This window comes from Drosophila nasuta, chromosome 2R, assembly GCF_023558535.2.
Source record: "Drosophila nasuta strain 15112-1781.00 chromosome 2R, ASM2355853v1, whole genome shotgun sequence".
NCBI classification, from domain to species: Eukaryota; Metazoa; Arthropoda; class Insecta; order Diptera; family Drosophilidae; genus Drosophila; species Drosophila nasuta.
In genome coordinates this window covers 12,678,248-12,704,778 of record NC_083456.1, presented here as the reverse complement: position 1 = coordinate 12,704,778, position 26,531 = coordinate 12,678,248, and the positions used below count along the sequence as shown (strand labels likewise).

At 40.6% G+C, this 26,531-nt stretch overlaps 2 protein-coding genes across 2 annotated transcripts; both read right to left on the bottom strand.

Moving 5' to 3' along the window:
• Nucleotides 1-391: 391 nt before the first annotated feature.
• Nucleotides 392-11,467, bottom strand: LOC132786922 (homeobox protein slou). The gene is made up of 4 exons (XM_060793655.1): nucleotides 8,879-11,467; nucleotides 8,515-8,779; nucleotides 953-1,230; nucleotides 392-890 (listed from the first exon to the last, which is right to left on the bottom strand). Exons 1-4 carry the CDS (start codon nucleotides 10,181-10,183, stop codon nucleotides 675-677), a joined length of 2,064 nt encoding a protein of 687 aa, XP_060649638.1. The 5' UTR covers nucleotides 10,184-11,467; the 3' UTR covers nucleotides 392-674.
• Nucleotides 11,468-22,508: 11,041 nt separating this feature from the next.
• Nucleotides 22,509-25,880, bottom strand: LOC132784159 (fatty acyl-CoA reductase wat-like). The gene is made up of 5 exons (XM_060789578.1): nucleotides 25,805-25,880; nucleotides 25,450-25,562; nucleotides 24,879-25,389; nucleotides 24,283-24,822; nucleotides 22,509-22,621 (listed from the first exon to the last, which is right to left on the bottom strand). The coding sequence occupies exons 1-5, from the start codon at nucleotides 25,878-25,880 to the stop codon at nucleotides 22,509-22,511; spliced, it is 1,353 nt and encodes a 450-aa protein (XP_060645561.1).
• Between the last annotated feature and the right edge of the window lie 651 nt (nucleotides 25,881-26,531).

The following is a 26,531-nucleotide window of genomic DNA, read 5'->3' as shown; positions in this document are numbered from 1 at the left end:
TCATTTGCGCTGTCTCTCTGTTTTGACAACAACCTACCCGACTTTTTGGGCTCGCACTCGTATATGTGTGCTCCGCATTGTATCATACAAATCGGATTAAGAAATTTCGTATTCGTTTGCCACATAATTGAATAGCCTCTGTGACTCCGAGTGTGAGCTGAGCTGCACGCGGCAAATGAGAAGCAAATTTAAAATTTTACACTTGACTTGACATTGTTGTCCTGTCATTTCACACGCTCAGCCAGAGGGTCCTTCTTCCCGTCTGTCTGTGCGTCATGGCGATAAATTGTTTTTTGCCCACTCCACAACATATGCAAAATCTCCATTTTTGTTTGTGTTTCTCATTTTTATAATATTTATTTTAATATATTTTATACTTAATTTATGTCTGGCATATTTGGTTTCGATTTGGTTTTCTTTTGATTCTGCATGTCACTTAGGTGCTAAAAATAATTAATATTATCAAGTTAATGTGACTTAGCAACATCTTTGGTTAAGCACTACAATATTTAGTTTAATTATTTAATATGAATTTATACAAGAACTATTTACAGGTGCGACGACAACATTTAAAGCAATTGGACATTTACAATGCGTGCTCAAGGCGCCTCTGCTGTTGCCCCCTTGGCACGCTTCTCGAAGAGTTGCAACAAACGCTGTTGCATCTTGCAATTTTATGAGTGCGAGTGGCTCAAGTGATGCGCCCCCAGCGGATGGAAATAGGGTCCATAGGGCGGATAGGGTACAGCATGGGGATAGAGGAGACTGCTTGCATAGGCGCCGGGTCCAAAGGAGCCACCGGCGGGCGGCGGCAACGTCGGACTATTCACATCCATGCCGGGATTCTGCTTTTTCCACTTGGTGCGTCGATTCTGGAACCAGATCTTGACCTGCCAAACACAATTGAACAACTAAGCATACAGTTGGTAATTAGTTTCTCTTCGTTTCTCACCTGTGTCTCGGTCAAACTCAGACTCAAAGCCAAGTTTAAGCGTTCGCAGACACTTAGATAGCGCGTCGTCTTGAACTTGTTCTCCAGCGACACCAGCTGCTCATAGGTAAAAGCTGTGCGAGCACGTCGTGGCTTTGAACCGCCGCTGCCTCCGCCTCCGGACTTGCCATCGCCATTGCGACTACCGCCTTTTTTTGAGTCCGTTTCGCTACTGGGATCGTCAATGTCGCTGCCATCGTCGCACATATCATCCTGATCCATGTCATTGAGATCCTGAGCTGTAAGAACAGAAAGGAAAAGCGAGGTCAAAATACGCAGCATGGTTTTGTTTTTTTGCATAAACCAAACACAGAAGAGAACCGAATCGAACAGGAGCATCATCAATCAAGTGATTGTGGCCCAAGGGACAGTGCCAGATTTGTAAGCGGAAATCAATCACATTGTGAATTAATTGGAATTTTTGGGCACATGTTGGCGCACATGTGAATGGTGGTCATCGTGCAATCCTGGAATTGATTGCAATGATGCGGCAATCAAAATTCAATTAAGCCCACCACTGACCAGCGAATTGTCCACTGTCCATTCAACCACCCACAACTCTGTCTCACACTCTCTTTCCCTATCGGTTGGCATATCGATTACACAGATAGAGTAAGAGAGTAAGAGAAAAAGAGAGAGATTTCTTTTTCCCACAGCGCATATTTTTGGCTTGATTACCTGATAAGTATTATGCACGTTTCTCTTGATGTAATCGAATGGCCATAACAAATGATGCAACTCAGCGATTGTGTTCACTTATGCAGTCAGCACTTATGCTTGTCTGCCAAATTATCTAACAAGTTACGTGCTCTGTTTGTGTTAAACCCTTTTCCATAGACATAGGAAAAGTAACTTCATAAACTGTCAACTTCCATCTCAAAATAAATCACAATCTGTCTCTATCTCTCTCTCTCTCTGTTTTGTATGCGACTGGTAATTGGTCAACATGATTGGCCGTGTTTGCATGTAATTAGCCTGGCCAGAGCGATGCCTAAAAGCGCGGCGGCAATTAAACAGAAAATTAACATGAACGCTTCATTTAATATTTAACGAATTTGCTGGCCAGGCAATGCCAACGTGCATCCCTTTGCAAATGCAAATGCAAATGCGACTCGCACTGGTAATGGGCTGTGGAGTGTTTGCAGCCACTTTGATATGCATTAATGGCACATTAGATGCTCGAATCTCCTCTTCGATACTGGATATTCCAACTCCATCGATGACTGACCACAATTGGTTTGAGTCAATTGAATTAACTGCGCCGTGCTCCGCGTGGGGCATGCCACCAGACGTTTAATGTGTTGGCAAACAAACGCGAAAAAGTCGAAAGGCCAGCAATCCAGACAGGCAGACAGCGTAGAGCGAGTCAACGGGGGAGGCTAAGGGATTGAAGTTCTCGTATTGTTGCTGCCCGCCTAAAAAAAAAGGGGTTGTGTTTGAGGCCAATAAACAGCAGTGGCAACCGCAACCGCAGCTGGTTAATAAGCGCTGCAACCACAAAACTGAAAACGGATGGAGAACGAGGAACGGAGAATGTACCGCCCAAATATGCCAGCAATCTGTCTATACAACATGGCGTATGAGTAACAAGTTGTCTGTCAATCAAAATTGAGCTAAGTTTGATATGGGTAAGTTATTATTATTTCATTTTTTTTAAACTTTAGTCGAGTCTTATACTATAAAAAAGTACCATTTGTTTAAAAATTATTTAAAGATTTATCATTAATGTGATTATTTCAAATCATATTTCAGAATCTTGTCTTTTAAATGTTAATCATTCCATTGAAATACAAATTATCGAAGATTCAAGAAATTAAAGCTTATGTAGTTTTATGAATATATAAATATTACGAATATTGATTAATTAATTGAAAACTCTTAGAAAAGACTTCAATATACTTTCCTTAAAAAACAAAATTTCTCAAAAGTTCTAATATGTTTCTTCCGTTAATATTATTATACTTATATATATAAAAGCCTTTTCAGTATACAGTAAAGAATTATTGTACAGTACAGTAAAAAATTTAATGAATTTGTTCTATTACTGATAAAACTTTTCTTAATATTTACCCCAATTTTCCAATAAAAAATGTGTACGAAATATTCTTCACTAATTTGTACAATTTGATGTACATAAAAGTTAATAGGAAAAACAATATTTGTCAGTCCTTTGATAATGCCTTGGTAGGAACATTTATATATTATTTCATATGTAGTAAAGTCTCATTTCGACTTATCGCTATCATAACAAGCCACAGCTCTGTCCCTTACTTATCACTCGATGTGTGGGTGAGTGTGTGTGGGACAGATGTAAAATAACTGCAGTTAATTATAATTACGCCGAAAGCACTTCATAAGCAATTTTGATGATATGGCGCGTCGAAGATAAAGCGACGTTTATGAAAGCACAAAAGCGCAGACAAGGCTCATTTACCAACCCACAGAAGTGTGCACACACACACACACATACACATATATGAAGACCCTCTCGAGCGACTCGCTGGTGCAATTTAAAAGCCAAACTCAACTCCCCCTCGGGTCCAACAACAACGATTTAAATTAAAGCGCAAGCGAGACAGAAAGCGCGTATTACAAAGGAAACAAATGAGAAATGTATGCCAACAACGAAGCGGAAATGCTCTGCATTGTAATTGGAGCCGATAAAAATGTTTATGAAATATGTAAAATGAAATGAAACATAATATTGAAACAAAATAGTTTATAAATCTACTCTGAAAATAAGTTTGCATTTGACACAGCGAATGTACACAGAAAATACGAGCTGAAATCATGAAAATAATATTCGAATCTTAATAATACGATGTAAAAATTGAACACGGAAAAATTCTAAATTCTAAAAAATACTCCATTGACAATTCTTGAAATTCAGAAATATGTTCTTATTTAAAAAATTAGTTTTTTTAATTAAGAAATCCTCAAACTCAAAACATTGATTCATTATCCTATAACTTTCTTTTTATTCATAGGGCAGAAGGGTATTATAATTTTGCGTCTGTAGGAAATGTATGTAAAAGTCGGAGCGAATCATATCCAACCCCACAAAGTATATATATTCTTGATCAGCGTCAACATCCGATACGATATGGTATGTTTAGTACTCTATGGTTTATTTTAAGTGTTTAGCATTCAATACACCAAGTATAGCCTTCGGTATCTTGTAGTAGTTTTGTAGTATAATAATTTAGTATATTTGAAAAATAATACCGATATCTCACAGTCGAGCACAGTCAGTATCCTATCTTTTTTCATTCTTTTCATAGATTCAGTGTATTTTAAGCGGCAAATAAACATGGCCGACAACAAGCTACAGTTTTAAGCCATAAACTTAATTATGAAATCCGAGTGTTAATTACCACCACCACCGCACAATTTACCAGCACACACACCCTTAAATATACGCATACATACAGAGATAGTACACTTATGGTAGATGGTGGGGAGAAGCCTTACAAAATAGCTTTTAAATTTGGGTTCTGTGTGGCATATTCATGGAGCGCCATTGTCGCAATCATTATAATCGCATACGCCTGGCCAATGCGACCCCGGGGAGCATTTGTCGTCTCATTTTGCCATTTTCATAAAATAATAAATGAGTTGCTGATGACGGCGTACTATAAAAACCCGACTCTGCTTCTCTTTTTTGGCTCCTCAACGAAAATTGTCGCCTAACTTTACAAAATTTACAGACACGCACACACGAATGCCAACGTCCATGTCTCCATGTCTCCCCAGAGCCGCACGATGAGAGTCTGAGCGCAGTCCATACATACAAAGTGCTGCTATATACACATGAGTGAAAGAGAGAAGGAGCGACAAAGAGAGAAGAAGAGAGAGAGAGCGCCAAATTGAGTGCTGAAAAGAATAAAAGTTTTCGCAGCCATTTTACTTTTTCGGGGGTTGTTTCCGGCCATGTCCACCCACATTTAAATGTTGCCACATAACCATTTTATTCCAACTCAACCCCAAGGATCAGCAAGCGGCAGCAATAGCAACAGCCCCCTGTCTCCGCTTCCTCCCTCTACCGCTTGGTTCGCTTAGTTATCGCATGTTTTTTCATATGACTTTTGGGGCGCATTTTTGCCTCGGCTTTGGCTAGGCTGTGCAGGGCATGTAACAGTTTTTCATGGCATTTCCACATAGCTTCAACTACGAGTAGTATCCATGTTGTTTTTATTTTCCACTTCCCCCCCTCCTTCTCCACCTCTCCTGTGCCCTGCATCTGTTATTGTGTATATACATAAGTAAATGTGTTTTGTTTTGTGGCTTTCGTCGCTGCTTTTAGTGCATTTGCTAGTTGTATGCTTTTGACTTTCAGTTCGAGTTGCTCTCAATGTCGTTGCTGTTACTGTTGCTGTTGTTTTGCAATTTAAATGAAATGCAAATTGCTATGCGCCTGGCGACCAGTGCAAATGAATGGCGCCTTAGAGACTTGCGACAACGTATGCGTAATATTTATTAAATATGCACACAATGCACATCCTCGATATGATGTCATATATATTGTGCAATAGATAGAGAAAGAGAGAGAGAGCGGAAGGTAAAGTGTCATCAAATCTAATTAGTCACAAAGACAAAAGGCCGCATAATTACGCTAATATAAACTGAAGCGACCAACAGCAACATTAGCACCTCCCAGACCATAAAATTAAGTGTTGTCCATTCCTCTCTCTCTTTCTATCTCACTCTTGCTCGCTCTCTCTTTCTCTCTCACTCTCTGTGGGTGACAGCGTTATTGAAGCGGCTAATGAATGTGCGGTAATTAAGTACCTTGCTAATTAATGACTACAGCATCACCAAGCAACGAACAATCGTTGAATCACGGTGCCGCAAACAACACACTCTGCGTATACGTGATGGTTGCTCCTGGCTTTGCGTTTGCTGTAAACTTGAACTGACTGAATAAACTGGCAGTAACAATAACACAAACAACAACAACATCGGTAGCGGCAACAACAATGCCAACGACAGCATCATTATCCTCGCTGCCTCTAACTGTCCGTCCGTCCGTCCGTCTGTCTGTCTGTCTGTCTGTCCGCATGTTGTTGCCGCAGCTTGGGGTCGTTGGCGCGGCCATTGAGTCTGTTTTATTAGCAGTTATGTTCGAGTACTGCGACACCACAACCAGCAGCAGTAGCAGCAGCAGGCAGCTGTAGACTCCGCCGCCATCTCCATTTGCTGCGCCATTGATGAAGTTAATTGTGTTTTATTAACACAAACACAAATGCACAAACAGCAAAGAGCAACAACAGCAATGGCCGATAATTTGCTACTGATAATGATGTTGCTGTTGCTGTTCCTGCTGCCTGTTGTGATTGTTCTTGTTCTTGTTCTTGTTGTTGTTGCTGTTGCTGTTACTGTTGTGGTGTGCGCCATTTCCAGTGTTTATAATTTCGTACATAAGCGCTTACCGAAGTGGCCAATAAAGTGAGTGGATTGTTTGTCTGTGTGTGGTGTGGTTGCAAATGTCTGTGTGTGCTTACGAATATGTGGGTGTTGGCCCCAACTGTGCGTGTGTGTGTGTCTGTGTGCAACTGGCACTTTTGAGCCAAGTGAATTGCTGACAAGTTGTGTGTGCTTATTGTCTGTTGTGGCCCACGATATTGAGAGCTCTAATATATTGATTAAAGACAAACAATCGAATAACGCTTCGAATTGAGATGAATCGTCGAGTATATAGAGACACTATGTGGCAAAGCATTCAGTCGATTAATCAGTTTCTCACAACAAAATAGAAAAGCGAAAAGAAAGTTCTACTAAGGCGAGACAATTGCTTATAATTCTGCTTATAATACTGCTGTAAGCTATTGGTGTGCTTACTATATGGAAGATTTTTCCGAAAGTTATGTCAAATTTGAATTATTATTATTTCAGTAATTTTAACAAACACATTTTCGCTAAAGCAGGTAAGGTAAAAAGATTTCTAGTCAACTTCAACTTCAAATATTATACATATAAGAATATAAATAAAATACAAAAATCAACTAATTCATATCAATTATTTGGTTAGTGATAAATATCGGATATTATAAAATGATCTAACGAAACAATTAAATTATTATCAATCACATTGGTATTAAGATGATTGTAAACGATTTTTGTTGAAAATCATATAATGCCTATGAAAATATAAATTTAATAAATCAAATAAGATAGAAAGTATTAATCAATAATGTAATAAGAATCATTCATTATTTAAATGTATCTAACGAAAAGAATTATGTTAATTATTAATCATTTAAACTGCTGTTATTGAACACATTTTCAATTTACTCCTTCATTACTAATTCTGTCGTTTTCATCTCTTGTGCTCGTCTCGTTAGTTCTTTGCCAGTTTCAAAAGATTTTCGCTCATTTAAAGTGCTTAATTCAAAAACTTGGTTGCTCATCAAACAAACCGCAACAACGAATCGCAGCGAATAGCTTGACTTTTTGTGTATTATTTTGCGCAACGAGTATAATAAAGCATTTTCCCCCACAAACCTTTGCTCGCTAACTTTTCTGCTATCGTTTATTTTGGCGCTTTGCAGCAGCAGCTTAGCAATGCTTTTCACAGCGCCTTCCCTTTCCCCCATCTCTATCGCCATCGCCATCGAGATCGCCCCCATTGCCAAGTGCACCACAACAACTTCAATCAAATTTGCAAATTTTTATTTGAGCAATTTCTTTGCAACGAGCCAAGCATGAAAATCAATTAATTTTCAGCAAAAATGTTAGCCAACAGTTCCGCAGCTTTACCTCCCCCGCCTCGCCCCGCCATGCCTCTACGGCAACAGGAAAAAATAAGCAACTAGATCCAAATGCCAAAAAAAAAAGAAGAGAGGAGAGCCAAAAAAAAAATGGAAAATGAAATGTAGCCAAAGGAAATATCGGAAAATTCCACACAGCAATTGCTTTTCCCAATTAAAACATCAATCAATCAATTAAAACAAATTCCATGGAAAATCCCTGTTGAATATGAGTGCAGTTTTCTTTCTAAACAAGTTGCGTCATCCTCTTGTGTGCCGCACGTTCCTCTCGCTCTCACACTCGCTCGCATTTCGTTTTCGTATTGTTGCTACATTTGTTTGCCCGGTGAATATACGCAAAATATAAATGCTTGCATAGCCCCAATTCCTTCCCCCACTCCAGCAGCTGTCTGCATGTGTGGGCGTGTATATGTGTGTACGTGACTTGCGCCTGAAAGCAGGCAACATCAAATTTTTGCTTGTTCAATATGGCAACTTGGCTGCAGAACGAGTTAGGAAATCATAGAGAAGGGGTTGGGAGTGAAGAGTTTGGAGTTTTGGCACCAGAAAAAAAACGAAGCAATATCAAAATCAAAACATACAAAAAGCTACAGGCAGTACACAGCCCACAAACATTCTCCCCCCATACATAAAAATGGCTGTTCACATAAAGTTGAACGTTGGAAATAACAAGAAGAAGAGTAACAACGATTTGCAGGTCTGGCAATCGTAGAGTAAAGTAGAGTGAGTAGTGAGTACATTCAGTCAGACACTCACCAGACATATCCTCGCTGTGCTCATCATCTAGATGCTCGTGCATTTCATCATCGCGCTCATAGCTCCATTGCCGCGGATGGCCAAAGGGTGGCGATGTTGCAGCTGGTAGCTTGTTGCCCGTAAACTTATTTGGATCCAATATGTTCTCCACGGAGAAGGCCAGACGCTTCGTTGCCGCCTCCCTGTCGCTGCCCGTCGAGGTCGAGGCGGAGTTCGCATTGCTCGCACTGCTGGGCACAGAACGCGTCAGATCCACGGGACAGACCTAAAGCGAAAGAAAGAAAACCAAACCAAAGCAAAGGCAAAGGCAAATAAAATTGAAGAGTGCGTCTTGTGGCAAGTGGCAAATTAAAGAAAAACTTACCGACGGCGTGCTGTGCGAACCAGAGCCATCGTTGCTATCCTCATCATTGCCATCGACATTGAGCTCCTCGCTGGTGTCGCTACGCGCATAATTAGCGGCCGCAATTTGCCGCGATGTGGCTGCCGCTGCTGCAGCCGCCGCTGCCAGGCCGCCCAGTTGTATTCTGAAGCCATAATCGCTTAAGTCGCGGCCAGTGGGCGAGGCAGACGCGGAGGCGGAGCTGGTCGAGGCCGCTGTGGCCGCTGTTGAGTTGGAGGCAGAGGTGGAAGCAGCGACTGTTGATGTGCTGGGCACTTGATGTTGCTGATTGGAGCGCGCAGCAACCGCAGCGACCAGCTTAATGCGTTCCAGATCCATGTCGTTGCTGCCAGGTTGTGGCGGTGGTGGCAGCGTTGACTGTGCTGCTGGAAGCGCGGAATGAGCAGCCAAAGTGGTTGCTGTTGCTGTAGTCTGCGGCTCGGAATGTGTCGTCTGTTGGACGCCAGTGTGCGGCGATGTTGGTGGCGACAGTGGCGAGGTGGCGGGCGATGGTGGAGCTGTTGCATTGGGAGCGCGCAGATGATAGACTGAAGCAGCTGGATGATGTGGCAGCGGATGCGCAGGATGATGGTGATGATGATGATGCATGTGTTGCTGCTGCTGCTGTTGTTGCTGCTGCTGCTGTTGATGATGATGCTGCGCGGCAGCAGCCAAGAACTGCGGATTCTGCAGCAAGTGTGGATGCTGCTGCAGCAGTGCCGCATGTGGATGCTGCAATGGCTCGGGACGCGCCAAATGACGCACGGCATTCAGCTCAAGCAACTTGCGCTGTTGCGCGGGCAACGTGAAGCTGCCGACGCCAGTTGGCGGCGATTGCGAACGGCGAGCATTATTATTGTTGGTCAAGTTATTGTTGTTATTATTGTTGTTGATGAGTTTCTCCTTATCGCTGTCTTCTTGGGTGGGACTCAAGCGACTCAGCAGCCCCGATTCGCTGGTCATTTGCTTCAGCCGCTCGATGGAGTAGCGCAGCTCCTGCTCCTGCTTGGCAGCTGAACCGCTGGCACTGATAATGAACTTGGGTATCTTGGCTGCTGCGGTGCTAATGCTAATGCTGGTGGCCACCGCGGAGGAGGCGCTGCTCGAGACGCTGACATCGACAGCAGCTGAACCGAGCTGATTGCCAGCAGCATTCGCCAACTCGGGCGATGTGTTGGACTTGGGCGAATCGGGATTGGAGTTGGGACTCATGAGGCCGCCGACGGCCGTGGGCTGTGCCCCAATTGTGTCGCTGGGCTTTTGCACTGGCGATTGCAACATCACCATGTCGCAAGTTCGAAGCACTTTTCACTTTTATCACGCACTGTAGTTCTTTATTTCGCTTAGTTCACTTCACTTGTAATCAGTTCTGTAATCTGCTCTGTTTTTTATTTCTCTATAATTGACTTGACTTCGTTATAAAATTTTCCGCGACGTGTTGTTGTCACCTTGATTGCAGCCAATCGACTGTCACTGATGCCGGCGCGCTATCTCTGAATATCTCTAAGGCTGCTGCTGTCGCTGCTGCTGCTGTTGCTGCTGCTGCTGTTCGCTTATCCCGCTGCTGGCTGAGCGTAATCCGCGCGCGTGCAACACTCTGCTCAGAGACGGGGCTGTAACGGAAATGGAAATGCTCGACAAATTTGTTGAGCTCTCTGAGTTTGAGTTTGAGGGTGGCTGCTACTGCTGCTGCTGATGCTCAGCGTTCGCTCGCGTTCGAGTCCAGATGCTGTGACTGTGGCCCGTGGCAAGTCAACTAAATGGAAAGTGAACAAATCTGTTCTGGCGTCTGTTGCTGGTGGTTGCTTTGAGTGAAACTGCGAGAGCGCTCTCTCTTTCTCTCTCTCTCTGTTTTGGTTGCACACGCCCCTTGCTGGGTTTGAGTGCATTTCTGTTTTTTTGAGTGTAGTGACTCCTCCTTTTTCACATTGTTGGAACTGTGAGGCTAATCTCGACTAGCATCTAATGATTTAATTTGCCTTGTACTCGTTAGCAAGCGTAATGGTCTGTTCTTGGGTCTTAGCCACATTGAGCCAGAGTGGCCAAGCTCTCGCTCTCTTCCTCTCTTTCACCACTCTCCATCTCACTCTTGTGTTCCCTCTCTGTCTCACTTGCTTATCCACTGCTTGCAACTCTCTCTTTCGCACATTTATTCCAAGTATTACATAGTTTTTCACTCGCTTGAATTGCCACCCAAAAATGCGCTCGAGGATGTGAGTAATTGTCAAATTATTTAGCGCAAAATTTGTTTGCTTATGCGCTTCGTTGGCTACGAAATGGATCTCAGCTTTTTTATATTTTAAATGTGTGCGATGCGAGTGTGTGCCCCTCGTTTTTGTTGTTCTTGTTGTTGTTGTTGCTTTTGCTTATGCCTGGTTTGTTCTTAGTCATATATGCATGAATGCTTTGTGCTCTTGTGGCTGGCAACGGCAACGACAACGACAACAGTCAAGGCAACGTCTAATGGCCAAAAGGCAACGGCGACAACAACAACAACTCTAACATTTGTATTTGCCAATTTTTGTCAAGCTTAATTGAATTTTAGACAAATTTTAATTTGTAATCAGTTTATTTATTAGTTGTTAATTCTTGTCAAAGAAACAATTGACAAACATTCAGCTCCAGCCTTGGCTTTTTCCTTCTTCCCCCCTCAAACTTACTTTTTATACTTTTTCTCTATGTAAAACTCGGCGCATAAAACTTAAACCGCCCACAACACGCGCCTGACTCTCTCGCTTGCTTTCTCTCTCTATCTCTCTCTCTTTGTATTGCTCTCTCTTTCAGCTACTCTCTTTTAGCTTCGAAGTGTGCAGAATATTTTAAATTGAACAAAAATTTATATGCGCTTTGCACAGACAATTTAATATCGCATCCAATTTGCGGTTTATACGCATCGCAGCAGCGGCCCTCATGGACGATGACGATGATGACGTCGATGCTGATGATGATGATGTTGATGACGACAAAGGGAATGTGGGCGAGCAGAGAGAGAGAGAGAGTACTAAGTGGATGGCCTGGCCATCAGCAGAGGCTGGCTGACAGCCTGGTTGGTTGGTTGGTTGGCTGCTCGTGCTCTTCGGGTCGGGTTTGAGCGCACAATGGGGCGTATAAGTGACATCGTTAAGTGGACGCAGGACGGCACGAGGACGTTGCTTAATGAACTTCAACGGCATCCTCTCGTCTTGCGTCTCTCGTCCTGCACCCCAGCAAAAGTCTCGATCGTCTTTATGTGCTGACGTTGTCGTTGGCAGTCGGCATTTTTAAGCGTATTTTTCCTCAGCTCCTTTTGCGTTGACTTTAGTTATGGGAGGGAGGAGGGAGGCTGGATGAAGTGGAGCTGGGCGCTCGTTAGCGCTGCTCGGCTTCGCTCCTCTATAATTAACCACAAAATGAGGGGAGACGACGGCATTCTTAATGAGCAGCTTGTTATGCCATTTTCGTTTTAATTACTTTTAAGATGCTTGTTACCAACACCAGCGTCAGAGTCGACGCTTTAATTGGTCCATTGATGAAGCTGAGTGTATAGTACACACACACACATACATATATACATCCTTTTATCTATGTGTGTGTGGGTAGGGCACACTGTGCAAATTGGCTGTGCGTTTTGCTCAGTTTACTTTACGGGGCAGGCGAGCTAAGCAGCTTTGGATGCTTCACTGGCGAAGCGTGGCCAGAATGTAGGCTACACTATACACATACATACATATGGAAGTTAGTACTTGAATTTAAGGTTTACTGCACCTATTTTTGTGGCAGTGTATTAAGCGCTTTACTCTTTTGCATGTAAAATTAAATGATGCGCATACGCACGGTAAAACCGCAAATTATTTTAATTGCCTGTCTCGTCATTATTCATTATTTAAGTGCGCCCAAACAGTCGATGTGCGAGTGTGCGAGTGTGCGACTGTTTGACTGTATGTGTGTTTGTATGTGGTGTACTCACACACACACACGCACACACTCGTTGCACACAAAGAGAGTTGGGCAACCCGCCAGACACACACAAGCTGCTGTTTACATAGACATGAAACTTGCGCAACGGAAAAGCGGAAAATTGCTGTCGCTTGCCGCATCTGCATACGCAAAAGTCCTCTCTCTCTCTCTTGCTCAGTCTGCCTCTCTCTTTCGCTCTCTTTGCGCTCTTTTAATTAGTGAAAATAAGTATTAAATGAGCAGCTCTTGTTAAAATAAATAGTGCATGCAATAGCGACAGTTTTCCTCGCTCCTCCCACACTCCTTCGCTGTCTGCTGTTGGCTTTCAACAGGCTGCAAAAGATTTACAGCTAATTAAAAGGCGAATGTGCATAAGGAAAATAATCGATAATCGTTGTCGAAAAGCCGCTGACCTCGCGACAAGCCCAATTAAAATTACAACTGCGGTCAGCTGCGTAATTATGCGCTAATTAAATTATTTTCCAATTATTCGCATTGCGTTAATGCGCAATTTTCTACTCAAATCGCATTGTCTCCTCTCTCTTACTCGCATTCACATGCATATTGTTGAATATTTGAATATTTGTATATTTAATGAGCTGCACACACTGACCACCAAAAATGCGAGTGCAAGCGAGATGGCCAATTCCCTATGCGAATTATTCCATCAAGTATTCTCTCTCCTTCTCTGTCTTGCTCCCACTTGGCTCTGTGTTTATTCGGCCATTTTGTTGTTTGCACTCCACTTGCCGAGCGCCCCACGTTAATTTGTTTGACTAATTAAACTAATGAGCGTTCAAAGTTAATACATAAATTAGTCAACCAGTCGACGAGGTGAGCGAGCACACCAACAAGCATTGAGGGGGCGAGGAAAGAGGATAAGGTAGGGGGTTTAATCGAACGGCGGCAGCTTTGCTTTGCTAAGCGCATTGCAATTTTGATTGCGGTTTACCAATTTATTGGCCATGTCTTTATAATTGATCGAATTATGGATGGCGGCAGCAAATTTGACAGTGCAGTATGAGGCGTGAATTAAATTTAAGCCTTTTTATTTATAATTTACTATTTATTGTAATATAAAAATAAGTTCTGTACAGTATTACAACTATAATTCGTAATCAGACAGCATGAAAATACGTTAAATCGTAAACTATTCGTTCATATGGTTAGATAAATAGTTTTATTCTATTATTTTCTATTTGTAGTAATCAAAAGAAGAGTTATATATACAATTAGGTATTCAAAACACAAATAGCACAAAGCTAGAGTCGAGTGTACTCGTCTACCAGATACCCGATATTTCGTATATCGATATTGTACTGAATTAAAAATATACCATAGAGTACAAAATATACTAAATTGCAAAACAAAGCAACTAACACCCAATTGCACTACGCATTGTTTGCAATACAAAAGTATTTCTTAAATAACTCTTGCAATTTTTATCTGATTGCAACTCAATATATATTCTCTACTTATTATTATCTGTACTCTAGTTTTAAAATTTCGCTTGCTATTCGAATAGTGAGGGTCACTATTCGATATCTTTATTATGTTATGGTATATTCGAATTTTGTTCAAACTGCAAATTTCATAAAGTTGATTTTTATTTGTAGTAATCAAAAGAGGAGTATTTCATACAATCAAGTATTAAAAGTAATATGTGCGCATAATATATTTATTGGGTCACTGAAAGAAAGCTTAAAAGTAAACGTTTAAATGTTGTTAAATATAATTTGTAAAGGCCTTAAATATCTATACCTGTAAATTATGTAGATTTTGAAAACCCAGCAATATAGAAAAAAAAGGTATTATACATTCTCTATTAAGCTATTAGTGTGTAAAAAAAATAGTACAAATTACAATGAAAATATAAAATATATATTCCAGCAATACATATTAGTATCAAAACATAATAGAATTAAAAAAATTAATGCATATTCCGCTAACAAAATATATTGAAAATGGATATTCCTTTCTGATGTATTTTAATGTTGAATTGCTTTCTTTCTGATTATCCTTCAATATAACACTCGTTAATTCGTGACATATCCTTTGTAATTTTCATACATAATTGCACTCTTTTATTATCGATGGTGTGCGAATATCTCTGCGCTATGCTGCCCCCGAGGATCAGAGCTTTTGCCTGCGGCCTCGGCCATGGCTTTTATTGGCGAATTAAATATGCTGCGCTAATTCCTCCATCAATTTGCAGCTCATTTCGTATGCCAACGCATTTGGACCTGGTCGTGGTCCAGGACCTGAGGACCTGAAGCTAAAGCTGGCCGCGTACGTGCGAAAAATCCAAACGGTCTTCGAATTGCCGCCGGCCGACGTGTCGGTCGACCAAAACGACCAGCGACCATCATCGTCATCATTCGGTCATCATGATGTATGTCCAAAATCATCATCATCAGCCGCAGGTTAGAGAGAGAGGGAGTGGAAAAGAGCCTAAACTAGTTTGCATTCAGCTTGTAATTAGAAAATTTGCATGCCAAGCGAGGTGCGCGAAGCTGGTGAAATGAAAACAAAAACAGAAACGTGCTAATTGCAAATTAATTATGCACGATATTGAATTTGCACTAAACGCAAACGGTAAAAAGCGGAAGTGGAAGCGAAAACGGAAACGGAAATGGAAGTGCCAACTGGTCATGGCCTGGTAAAATGGTCGAGCAGCTGAAAAAGAGCCGCTAAGTGGCCCAGACGACGTGATTTGCATGAAATGCAATTAGATTTTAGGCAAATGAATGCCAGCTTTGCACACGCTGCTGCTGCTGTAGAGAGTGTTGTTGCTTGTGGGTGGTGCGCTAATGGCTGACACACTTAAGCAACAACAATAACAACAACAACAACAACAGCAAGCAGCAACTACATTCCATGCTTTTTTTGCGCTGTCGCAGCAACAGCAACAGAAGCAGCAGCAGCTGAGAGCAGAGGAAGCAGCATATAAACAGCTAAAGTGTTAATTGCCATAAATGCTTGTCATTGTAGCGGTAAACGACAGTAGATATTTGCCACGTTGCCACTGCGCCAGCGCCCACACACACACACACACCCAAACACTCACACACACACACACACACACCTAGACGTAGCATCGTCTGAGACCGAGCACAGCGCACGTTGCCTGAGCATTGCACTCAAATGAATGAAATGAACTGCTAAATTATGCACGCGATTTAACCCTCATTTCGTTGGCCACACTTTACCTCCCCCCTCCCCACACTCCATGCTGCGCTCACAGCGCCGTCGCTCTGAAGTCTGCTCTCTGCACTACAAAACTCACTCATAAGCTATTCTTCATGACCACGCCCACATTGACGTACGCCTGGACAGCCAATAAACGTTGCTTAGTTCACTCTGCAAAATATGCTCAGAATTGAGCGTGAGAGCGAGAGCGAGTTTTGTTTCCAATATGGCCGCCTGCAGCACGCATTCACTCAGTCTCAGAGTACGGGAGTGAGTGAGTGAGAGAGAACGAGAAGGCAAGTGTTAAGCAGCAGAGAGTGAGTGAGTGAATGTTCGCTCTCTCTGCTGTGTGGCCATGGCATGCAACTATTTCAGAGTTTTGCACCTTTTATTTGGCCATTTGTGTGTAATTTCGGAAAATGTTGGCGACATTATTCCCGCCTGTCTTGCCAGGTTGGGTAGCCAGCTGTACAGAACTCTGCTTGTATCTGTGTGGGGGTCTCTGTGTATGTGTGTGTTTGTGTGTGTGTTGTTGGGGTCTGTGGGGTCGCACGCTTAAGTGTCCTCCAGGGTACTTACTTCGTTAGCAGAAGTTTCTCGCCTCGTTCCTTTTGTTGTTGCTGGTGGTTGCTGCTGTGCTTGTCGTTTTGCGGATATGTCTCTTATTTTCATAACTGTAAATTGCTTTAGATATTAAGTCTGCTCTGCTCTGTGCACTGTATAAGATGACAGAGAGAGGGAGGGAAAGGGAATGGGGAAGGGAAAAGTGGAAGTGGGCGCCGACAGCTGTGCAGTGCACAGTGCGTTTTCCTAATAAAGCTCTTGTTGTCAGGACATTACGAGTATGACAAGTTCTTGTGGCATTCCTATTCACACTTATATAAATGAGAGTGTGTATGTATGTGTGTGTGTATGTTTGTGGCACATCTTTAGTAATGCAATCTTTGCAGCAAGCAATTTAAATTGTCGTTTGCCAGCTTATTAACAACAACTCAACTTGCAATATGGTGTGTCCAAACCTTCTCACTTTTCACCTCAAAAACACATTTAAAAGAGAGAAAAGAACAAAGAAAAAAACAAGCGAAAAATAAAGATTTTAATATGCGCAAAATTGAGACATAAATTAAAGGCACATAATGCTCATTAAAAAGCCGTAAACGCTGTGCAGACACACACACTCACTCACACAAAGACATCGTGGATCCCAAAAAGAACAAAAGCCAGAATAACGAATAAGAGCTGAAAGAGCAACAACAACGCGACAGACAGTCATCATAATAACATATAGTACTACACTGTCATTTGGCAGCAGATCAAAGAGCAAACGGCAAAAAACATTTTGCTCATAATTTAATCGTTTCGAAATCTGAAATTAATTCATTTTGAAGCCGTCTGCTTAGGCAAATCAAAATAAACTATGCGCAACGGGCAACGTACACAAAAACAACTGCTAATTGGCAAGCGAGTGGGAATGAGAAGGACAGCAAAGGCAGCGAGAGAGTGAGCGAGCCACCCACTGTGCAGGCGCTAAGTAGGCGGCGCAACCTGCGAGAGAGAACGAGACAGTTGGATTGCATTTGTGTTATTTCTTTTGCGTTGGTTGTGGAACATTTTTTACTGCGCGCGCAATTTAAGTTGAAATTTATGTGGGGCGCAGCAAACAAGCGCATTAAAAATTGAATGAAATCAACAACGCAACGCGAAGCAACGCAATGTGTTAAACGGCACATGTTATTTAAAAGCATATTTAATAATTTTCTCAATGTTGGATTGGGCTTTGGATTTTGGCAAGCACTCGAAAGAAGAATGCCTGCAGTTCAGATCATTTGTCTTCGCTCAAGCATGCAATGTTTTTGGCATAAAGAAATTTGTTAATTCGTATTTGACTGTGAAATTAATGATTAAACGCACTTGTATCTCACACACAAAACAAAGCCATAAACTACCAATATAAATAAATATGGCTTTGCTCTGCTTGTGTGTGAGAGTTTGTGTGTATCTGTGTGCTGCACACAATACATGCGCATAAAATATTTAGCAATGCTCACACGAGCTTAGATTGCATAATGCATCTTTTATGAATGTTTTCCAGTTCTGTTCCCTTCTGCTGCCACGAGAAGCGGCGCCACAAAAAGTGTTGAAAATAAAAATAAAGTGCGGCGCTGCGCTAAAAAAGACCATTTTAAAGCCAATGCGGCAACAAAAGGAGCTCAGCAACAACAATAATAGAAACAGCTACAACAAAGAGAGCCACCCAAACAAAAAAACCAAAAAAAAGAAGCAGATTGTGTACTCGCAACAAAGTACAACAAAGTGCAAAAGTCGCCTTGTTGTAGTTCCCTGCCAGGATTTAGGATTTGACCCGCAGTCGGCGATGTTTGGCTTCCCGGCTGACTGCCTGAGCAACTCCTCACTTCCACTACCAACTCCCTCTCAGCTGACTAGCTGCAATCGGCAACTAGGAGCAAAGGGAAAAAGAGAAGGGGAGATGAGTGTGTGTGTATGTGCCAATCCATCATTTGTTGGGCTGATTTGTTTATTTGTGTGTGCTGACAAGCTCATATTATTTGGCGAGATAAAACTGAATTGCCTTTCACACACACTCACACACACACTCGATGACCGACCATTTGGCCATAAATAAATAATTTTCAAATCAGACACAGCTCCGGGATGAGTTCACACGTTTTTGCAAGTGTTTCGGCATTAATGATTAGCCATCAAGTTGGGCATAGTTGAGTTTTGCCAATTGCCACGATAAATGAATCATAAATATCTGATTTCTAAAAATACCAAAAGGCTTTCAACTTGAATGGCGAATGAAGTTAGTGAATGGATTTTCATTGTGAATAAAGATATGTACTGGAATGATGAATTAAATGTTAGTCAGCTTTAAGTTTTAGTTATTAATTTCTTAAATGTAATAATTTCTAAAGAAAAATTCACAACATTTAATGTAATTTATAAAAATATATTAAACGTAAAAGTCAATTCTTCATATACTACAAGAAACTTGCATAAATGTATTACTTTAAACCTTTAGATTATAAAATAAAACATTAAAAAGTATCAAATTTTCTATTTAATATTAATACAATTTTTTGTTAACTTTGATTTCAAGTGTACAGAATATTCTATATTACAACTTTTGATACTACATTTTTATACCCGCTACCCATAGGGTAGAAGAGTATTATAACTTTGTGCCTTTATTGAAATGTATTGTTGATATTGGGAAAACCGCCTACTCACTAAGAGTTTTAGTTTCTTTGGCTGATAATCTGGTATATTTTGTACTGTATTTTGTATTGTATATTTTAAATGTAACACTATGTCAATATACCGATTATAGCCCTTGGTATGTTTTAAAAAATTTATCAGTATACTAATTTGGTATATTTTGAGAATAACCGCACTGTTTTGCTTTCATATGTAAATGATACCGAGTATCTCACAGTAGAGCACACTCTGTTGTAGCTTTCTTACTTGTTTAATCTTCTATTATGTAATATAGTGACAGAACTCTGAAAATTGAGTACTAAAAGAGGATTTTATTAATTTATAGCTCACTCTGCTGCGACAGTCTATTAAATTTGACTTATTGAGATCATTATTTAATTTCAATATTACTCTATTTATTTTTATTCCAAAAAAGTGGTATAAATTTACTTAACTATTCATAATATTTTATTTTTAACATTAAATTATAATATAATTTGTTTTTGTTACTTTCTTCAATGTTGACATAAATATCAATTTTTCGAATTTAATTACAAACTATTTTTGATTGTACTTAAATTTTTAGCTATAGTCAATCAATCTCCTCAATCTAAATTTCAGCTAAGTGCACTTGCTTGTCCATCACCTGAGACTTTAGGCAATTGCCTCTGAAATTTATGGTTCAATGTGTTTTTATGACAATAAAGGGAAACAACTTCCTTTAATAAGTTCATAAACTTGTTGTCTGGCAATAGGCCGTGAATGAGAGTGAGAATGGGAATAGAAATGGAAATGAGTTGTTGCCGCCAATGCGGCATAAATGTCAGTGTCACATGACACAACACTTCGCCCCCCTTTACAACTTCCCTTTGCAAGGAAAGGAGAAGAAAACTTGATGTTGGCTTTTTATAGAAATTAAATGACTTCAGACAAAATATGAAACATAAAGTCAACACTTCAATAACGTTTGGCAAAGGCGGAGACAGAAGCGAACGGGAACAATGTGTCACAGAGCACAGAGCAACCAACAACAACAAAATGAACAACAACAATAGCTCATCAAAAATCCCAGGCCACATTTGAGGCTGCTCCCGAAAGATGCAAAGACTTTTTTAACACTTTCGTTGCGACAATGCGGCGACGGCGACGGCGACAGCGACGAAGCAGCCAAGTTGTTAACATATTTTTAGTGTCATTTTAAAAATTTAAATTGTCGTAATCGTAAATTAATTTCATGGCACATAAAAACGCAACGCAACTCAGCAAACCGCAGCAAAAGACAAAAGGGGAAACGGAAACGTAATCAATGTCTCGACGTTGAGGTTTTGTTATGACAACCTACAGAATTTGTGTTTTATAACGCAACTGATCCAGATACAGATATAAATTCAGTGGCAGACACAAACACAGATTCCGATTCCGATTCCGTTTTCGATTTTGATTTCGATTTGCATCTCGTATTTTATGGCCAAGCTCAGTTGGCGCTTCACCATGGCAAAAATTTGCATGTTTATGATGTGAAATGAAATAAAATGTAGCTATCAAAATAAAGCAACTTTGTGGCTGGCCGAAAAATGAATGTGACAAAATTCATGTAAAATTTAGAAAAATGCATTAAAAAGTCATAAAAAACATTATATTCAACTGTAGCCTAATTAGCTTGGCAAATTATTTGTGTTTCGCTTTCCGCATTTGGCCTGCAAGCGATATTTGTGTCAACACCTCGGCATAATTACGCGAAAAATATCTTATCGTAGTCGCATGTTGGCAATGCAATGACGACACAATTAGAAGAGATGGCTTGTGGCAGGAAATGCCAACAACACAAGAACATGCAACATGCACAGCTGGTAATTGCAACGAGGTGACAATAAATGTTATAATATAGAATGTTGCACTTCGATTTCCGGTTGATCGAAAACTAGATGTATTATTGAGGCACAAATTGGACAGCGCTTAAATATGTATTTATGATAAATGAATGCAGTAAATGCAACTTGTAAATCTGTCACGCGTCACACTAAATCATCGTGGCATAAGTAATATGCAGTTTAGCCACACAGATACACAGCTCAAGATACAGATACTCTGAAGAAGTGAAGGGCGTTCTCCCTCTCTGCTCTTGAGCAAAAGATGCTGCCACTAAATCAACAGATGCTCAGCAGGGAGTGTGAAAATTATGTGCGCTACCGCAAGTGAAACACGCCTCGAAAGAGTAGACTGAAGAAGCGAACTCTACTCAGAAGTGGAACGGGGTGTGGATGTGGATGCGAGTGTGGGTTGTGCCGCGGCTAATCTATGACAGAAAACATGTAATCGGAGCTGCTGACTGGCTGAGGACCCGAAAATAGCGTGATATGCCACTTTGACTGCCATCAAATCGAATGGGGAAACCTTTGCCACCATTCGCAGCTCATTGCAGTGCAAAAGATACATTTGTATCTGTGCGTTTGCCTGGGCAATTCCCCAAAGGCTGCGCTGCTCATCGTAAAGTGCTTTGGGTGGCCGCTTAATACGCGACCCTGTGCCTAATTAAAACAAGTAAGAAAGCTACAGTCGAGTGCACTCGACTGTGAGATACCCGCTACCCATTTTGAATAAAAGAAATATATTTTGCGATAATTTTCTCAAAATATACCGAATATACTGCAAAAATACTAAAAATATACCAAATAGTATATTTGGTATATTGATATAGTACCGCATTCAAAATATACCATAGACGGCACAATATACCAGATTGTCATCTAAAGCAACAACCCTAGTAAGTAGACGTGTTTGCCCATACAAAAGTATTTCTTTAATAACTTCGACAATTTTCATCTGATCGCAACCAAATTTTCAGGAATCATAACTACTATAGTTATTATTATATATACCAAAATTCGCAACTCTAACTTTAAAATTACGCTTGTTACTCGATTTTTTTGATTTTCGGGGGCGGAAGTGGGCGTGGCAAAAATTTGAAACAAACTTGATCTGCGTGCAAACATAACAAATGCTGTCGAAAAAAAATTATAGCTCTATCTCTTATAGTCTCTGAGATCTAGGTGTTCATACGGACGGACGGACAGACACACAGACACACAGACACACAGACGGACAGACGGACATGGCTAGATCGTCTCGGCTGTTAACGCTGATCAAGAATATATATACTTTATAGGGTCGGAGATGCCTCCTTCTACCTGTTACATACATTTCCTGCCGGCACAAAGTTATAATACCCTTCTACCCTATGGGTAGCGGGTATAATCACAATCAACATTTACAGCAAAATGTTGTACAAATTAATTATGTCGCCGCTGCCGCGAGACTTCGAAGTGAACTCCCAACTGAGGCATCGCTCATGCTCCGGCTCATTGGCAAAAGGAGCAGCAGCTAGAGACATGGGAATCGGATGGGAACATCGGATTGGGCATCTGGCAGGGCAGGGCGAGACGGGGCAAGGCGGGGCGGCACTTTCTTTTTATGAGTGCGCCGCGGCATCGCCTAATAAGTGAAGCGTGAACTAATTGAAATTTGTTGCGCTGACATCTTGTACAAGTTTCTTCTTACAATTGCTGGCTGCTGGCTGCTGGCTGTTGTCGATCGTCTCCAGCTAATTAGTATGCTTCCCGTTGCAGTTATTGTCTCATTTTAATTAATTTATCACAAAACATAAAATGGCGCAACTTTCTCTCTCTATCTCTCTCTCTTTCTTTCTCTGTCTAACAAATCACTCACACGCCTCGTTGACTGCCGCATTCTAAAGATATCAATAGCTGCGATCCACGATCCACTCTCCTTACGATCTTCCCTTCGCCCCCCGTCGCATAAATTTCCACTTGAGATTCTTGACATTGCACGACAATCAAATGAAATTTATGATGAGTTCTGGCCAGAGTTCTCAATTCTGAGCGAAGGGCCGCGCTGTCAGTCACTCCAACAACTCAACTGAGTCCATGTTTTTGGCATTGTCAACAGACAGGCATACAAACAAGCAAACAGATACTCAAGGGCCTCCAAATGACATTTCTAATGTCACTTTGATTGTGTAATTTAGATTTTATTGCTGTCATTCAGCGCAAGATGCAACCGAGGCATGCAACAGTCTCTCCAACACACACACACGCACACACACAGACACAGCAGCAGCGTCTACAACAGGTACAAACAGAATGAGCGCAGGGTGGCTGCTGGCTGCTGGCTTCTGGTTGCTGTTGGCATAGTTGGAGATCTCGCTGGCTGCTCTTGTGTGTTGCTTGTTCACATATCGTTCCATAGCCGGAAGTTGTTTCATTTTATGCAAGTGATGATGGCGCAAGTACGACAAACACATTTTCTAACAACTTTAGTTATTAATGAATACTTACGCAAGGCAAGAAAGAATTTGATAAAATTGTCAAATTAATTAGAGTAATGAAGTCGATATGTCTATATTAAGCGTTGAAGTTTTATTTATAGTAGTTAGAGCAATTTAGTTACTTGTAACTGAATTTAGGGACGATGTTTTAATGTCTACTGACTAAATTAAATTATAAATCCTAAAATGAACTCAGTGGTCATCATGTATGAAACCTATTATTTATATATTTGCAAAGTTAGTATAAAGTATATATATTCTTGATCAGCGTCAACAGCCGAGACGATCTTGCCGTCTGTCCGTCTGTCTGTCTGTCCGTCTGTCCGTATGAAACACTGGATCTCAGAAACTATAAGAGATAAAGCTAAATTTTTTTTTGACAGCATTTGTTATGTTTGCACGCAGATCAAGTTTGTTTCAAATTTTTGCCACGCCCACTTCCGCCCCCATAAATCAAAAAAATCGAATAACAAGTGTAATTTTAAAGCTAGAGTTGCGAATTTGGGTATATACAATAATTACTATAGTGGTTATGAAGGGTAGAAGGGTAGTGTAACTTTGTGCCTCCAGGAAATTTATGTAACAGCTTACAGAGCTTACATTCTTCATCATGGTCAACAGCCGAGACGATATAGCCATGTCTGTCTGTTATAATACCCTTCTCCCCTACGGGTAGCGGGTATAAAACTATTTAAACTATTTATCGTTTCATATGTCCAGAATCTTGTACCGAAATAGGAGAGTGCGTTCATACTTTTGTGTACCTTTTGATATAACTTAATCATTCGGGGTTTTTGGCCTTGCAACCGTAGCACCAAATCAATGGCATAACCGGGTAACGTATGGTAGAAGATAGCTATTAATTTGAACAGCCAAAGAAAAGGTGTAGTATGTAAGAATGGATACCACAGCGCCTGTTCTAATGGAACAACATGTCGATACTTCGCCAAAATATTAATGAAAGCCCTATTTGATATCGAATTACTCTTATGGGGCACATAATTATAAATAGTCGGAGGCAATGAGCGATGTCTCTTCTCAGCTGATTCGTTCGCTGTTTGCATTGCACAAGCAAGAATGCAGTTGGCGCAGTAGTCGACGGGCAATATGGGATTTAGAGCTCTCACATTCATAGGCGCAATTCGTAAAACACCAATTCCAGTACCATAAACCATAGCAAGGGGTCCGTAGATGTTGTCTATCCATCCCGACATCGGCTCTTTGTTAGTTGCAACAACTAAAAATTATTTTACAATTAGAATGGAATCGAGTCAACTCAGTGAAGACACTTACTTGAACCTGGTCGGAAGATGCACACCGGTAATTCTCCCGACTCGGTCTGAATCACATTTTCTGCTAGAGCCTTTGTATAAGTGTAGGTGTTAGGAAACTTGCCCATGAGAGTCGATGCCATTGTGTCTAATAGAACATCGCCGCAAACTTTTCTAATCGGTAAAACCTTGTCCGCCCCAGCAATCAGATTGTCCGGATAGTATTGTTCCGAAATGTGTGAAATTACACAATTGCTAAAAGCTGTGGAGACGTGGACAAATCCCACAAGTCGACTCATTTCCTTGGCCAGATTCAACATAAGCTGTGTTGCACGAGTATTAATATCCAATGCCTTGTGCAAAGGTTCAGCAAAGTTCACTGTGGCTGCACAGTGAATAACCACTTGCACCTCATTCTTGAGCAACTCACGAACCTCTTCACTGATTTCCAGATCTGGTTCTTCACAATCACCAGATATGAGCACAATTCTCTCCAGAGTATTTGGTTGAGTTTTGAGTAGTACTCCAAATAACTGGATTAAAATAAAATTGAGTTGAATTGAAAGTTTTTGAAAATATTGATCAGCACTCACTGGATCTGTTTTCCATTCGGCTATGCGGTCTTGTGGACTTTTTCCACGCTTTGATCGAATTAACACATAAATACGAGACGCCTCTGTTGCCCGTAGCACTTTCTCAATGACAACTGAAAAACCGATCAGAGTTCAAAAATTTGTAACGCTTAGAGGAACTACGATCCCAATTTGCTTTTTAAAACAAAAAATAATTTTTAATTTTTTAAAAAGGCACATACTTGTTATTAAAACTCATATGGAGAGAACAAAATTATTGATCATATCATTCGTATTGATTCAATGTATTTGTTACATTTATTTGTGATTTAATTTACACTGGCAGTTTGCATTATCATTTTTATAGTTATTCTACCTCTTCCCAAAAATCCACTTCCACCTGTCAGGAATAGAGTCTTATCTTTGTAAAAATCTATTATTGTCGAATTCATGTTTTCTAAAACTTATTGCCTTTTTCACTTTCGTTTAAAGAAAAACACTACTCATCTGGTCAGTTCAACAGGTATAACGTGTACGCGACGCTGCGAGTCAATACCGGTTCGCCTAATGCTGTTCGACTTTTTATACCCGCTACCCATAGGGTAGAAGGTTATTATAACTTTGTGCCGGCAGGAAATGTATGTAACAGGTAGAAGAAGGCATCTCCGACCCTATAAAGTATATTCTTGATCAGTGTCAACAGCCGAGACGATCTAGTTAAAACAATAAGAGTCAAATTAATAAGAGAGAATCATTCAATTATCTGAATACCCATATTTTCCAAGGCGAATAAATTTTTATATATTTTATATGATAAGTTATATAGTGATAATGATAATTGACCAACGCGAATAAAGTTGGAAAATTAACTGGAAAGAAGACAATTGATCTCCTAACTTTATACATAAGTGTCATTTATAATTACCAATGCCAAAAGATGAAGTTGTATGAATAGTATTATATTTTACTTTTTTTTTAGTACATATTTAAAATACTTTCATTTAATTCATTCCCCATATCAAATGACTACCTCTTGGATATTATTTCCACAATGATTCACAACTATTAAATGAAGCAAACACCAAGATGTTGTTGGACTGGAT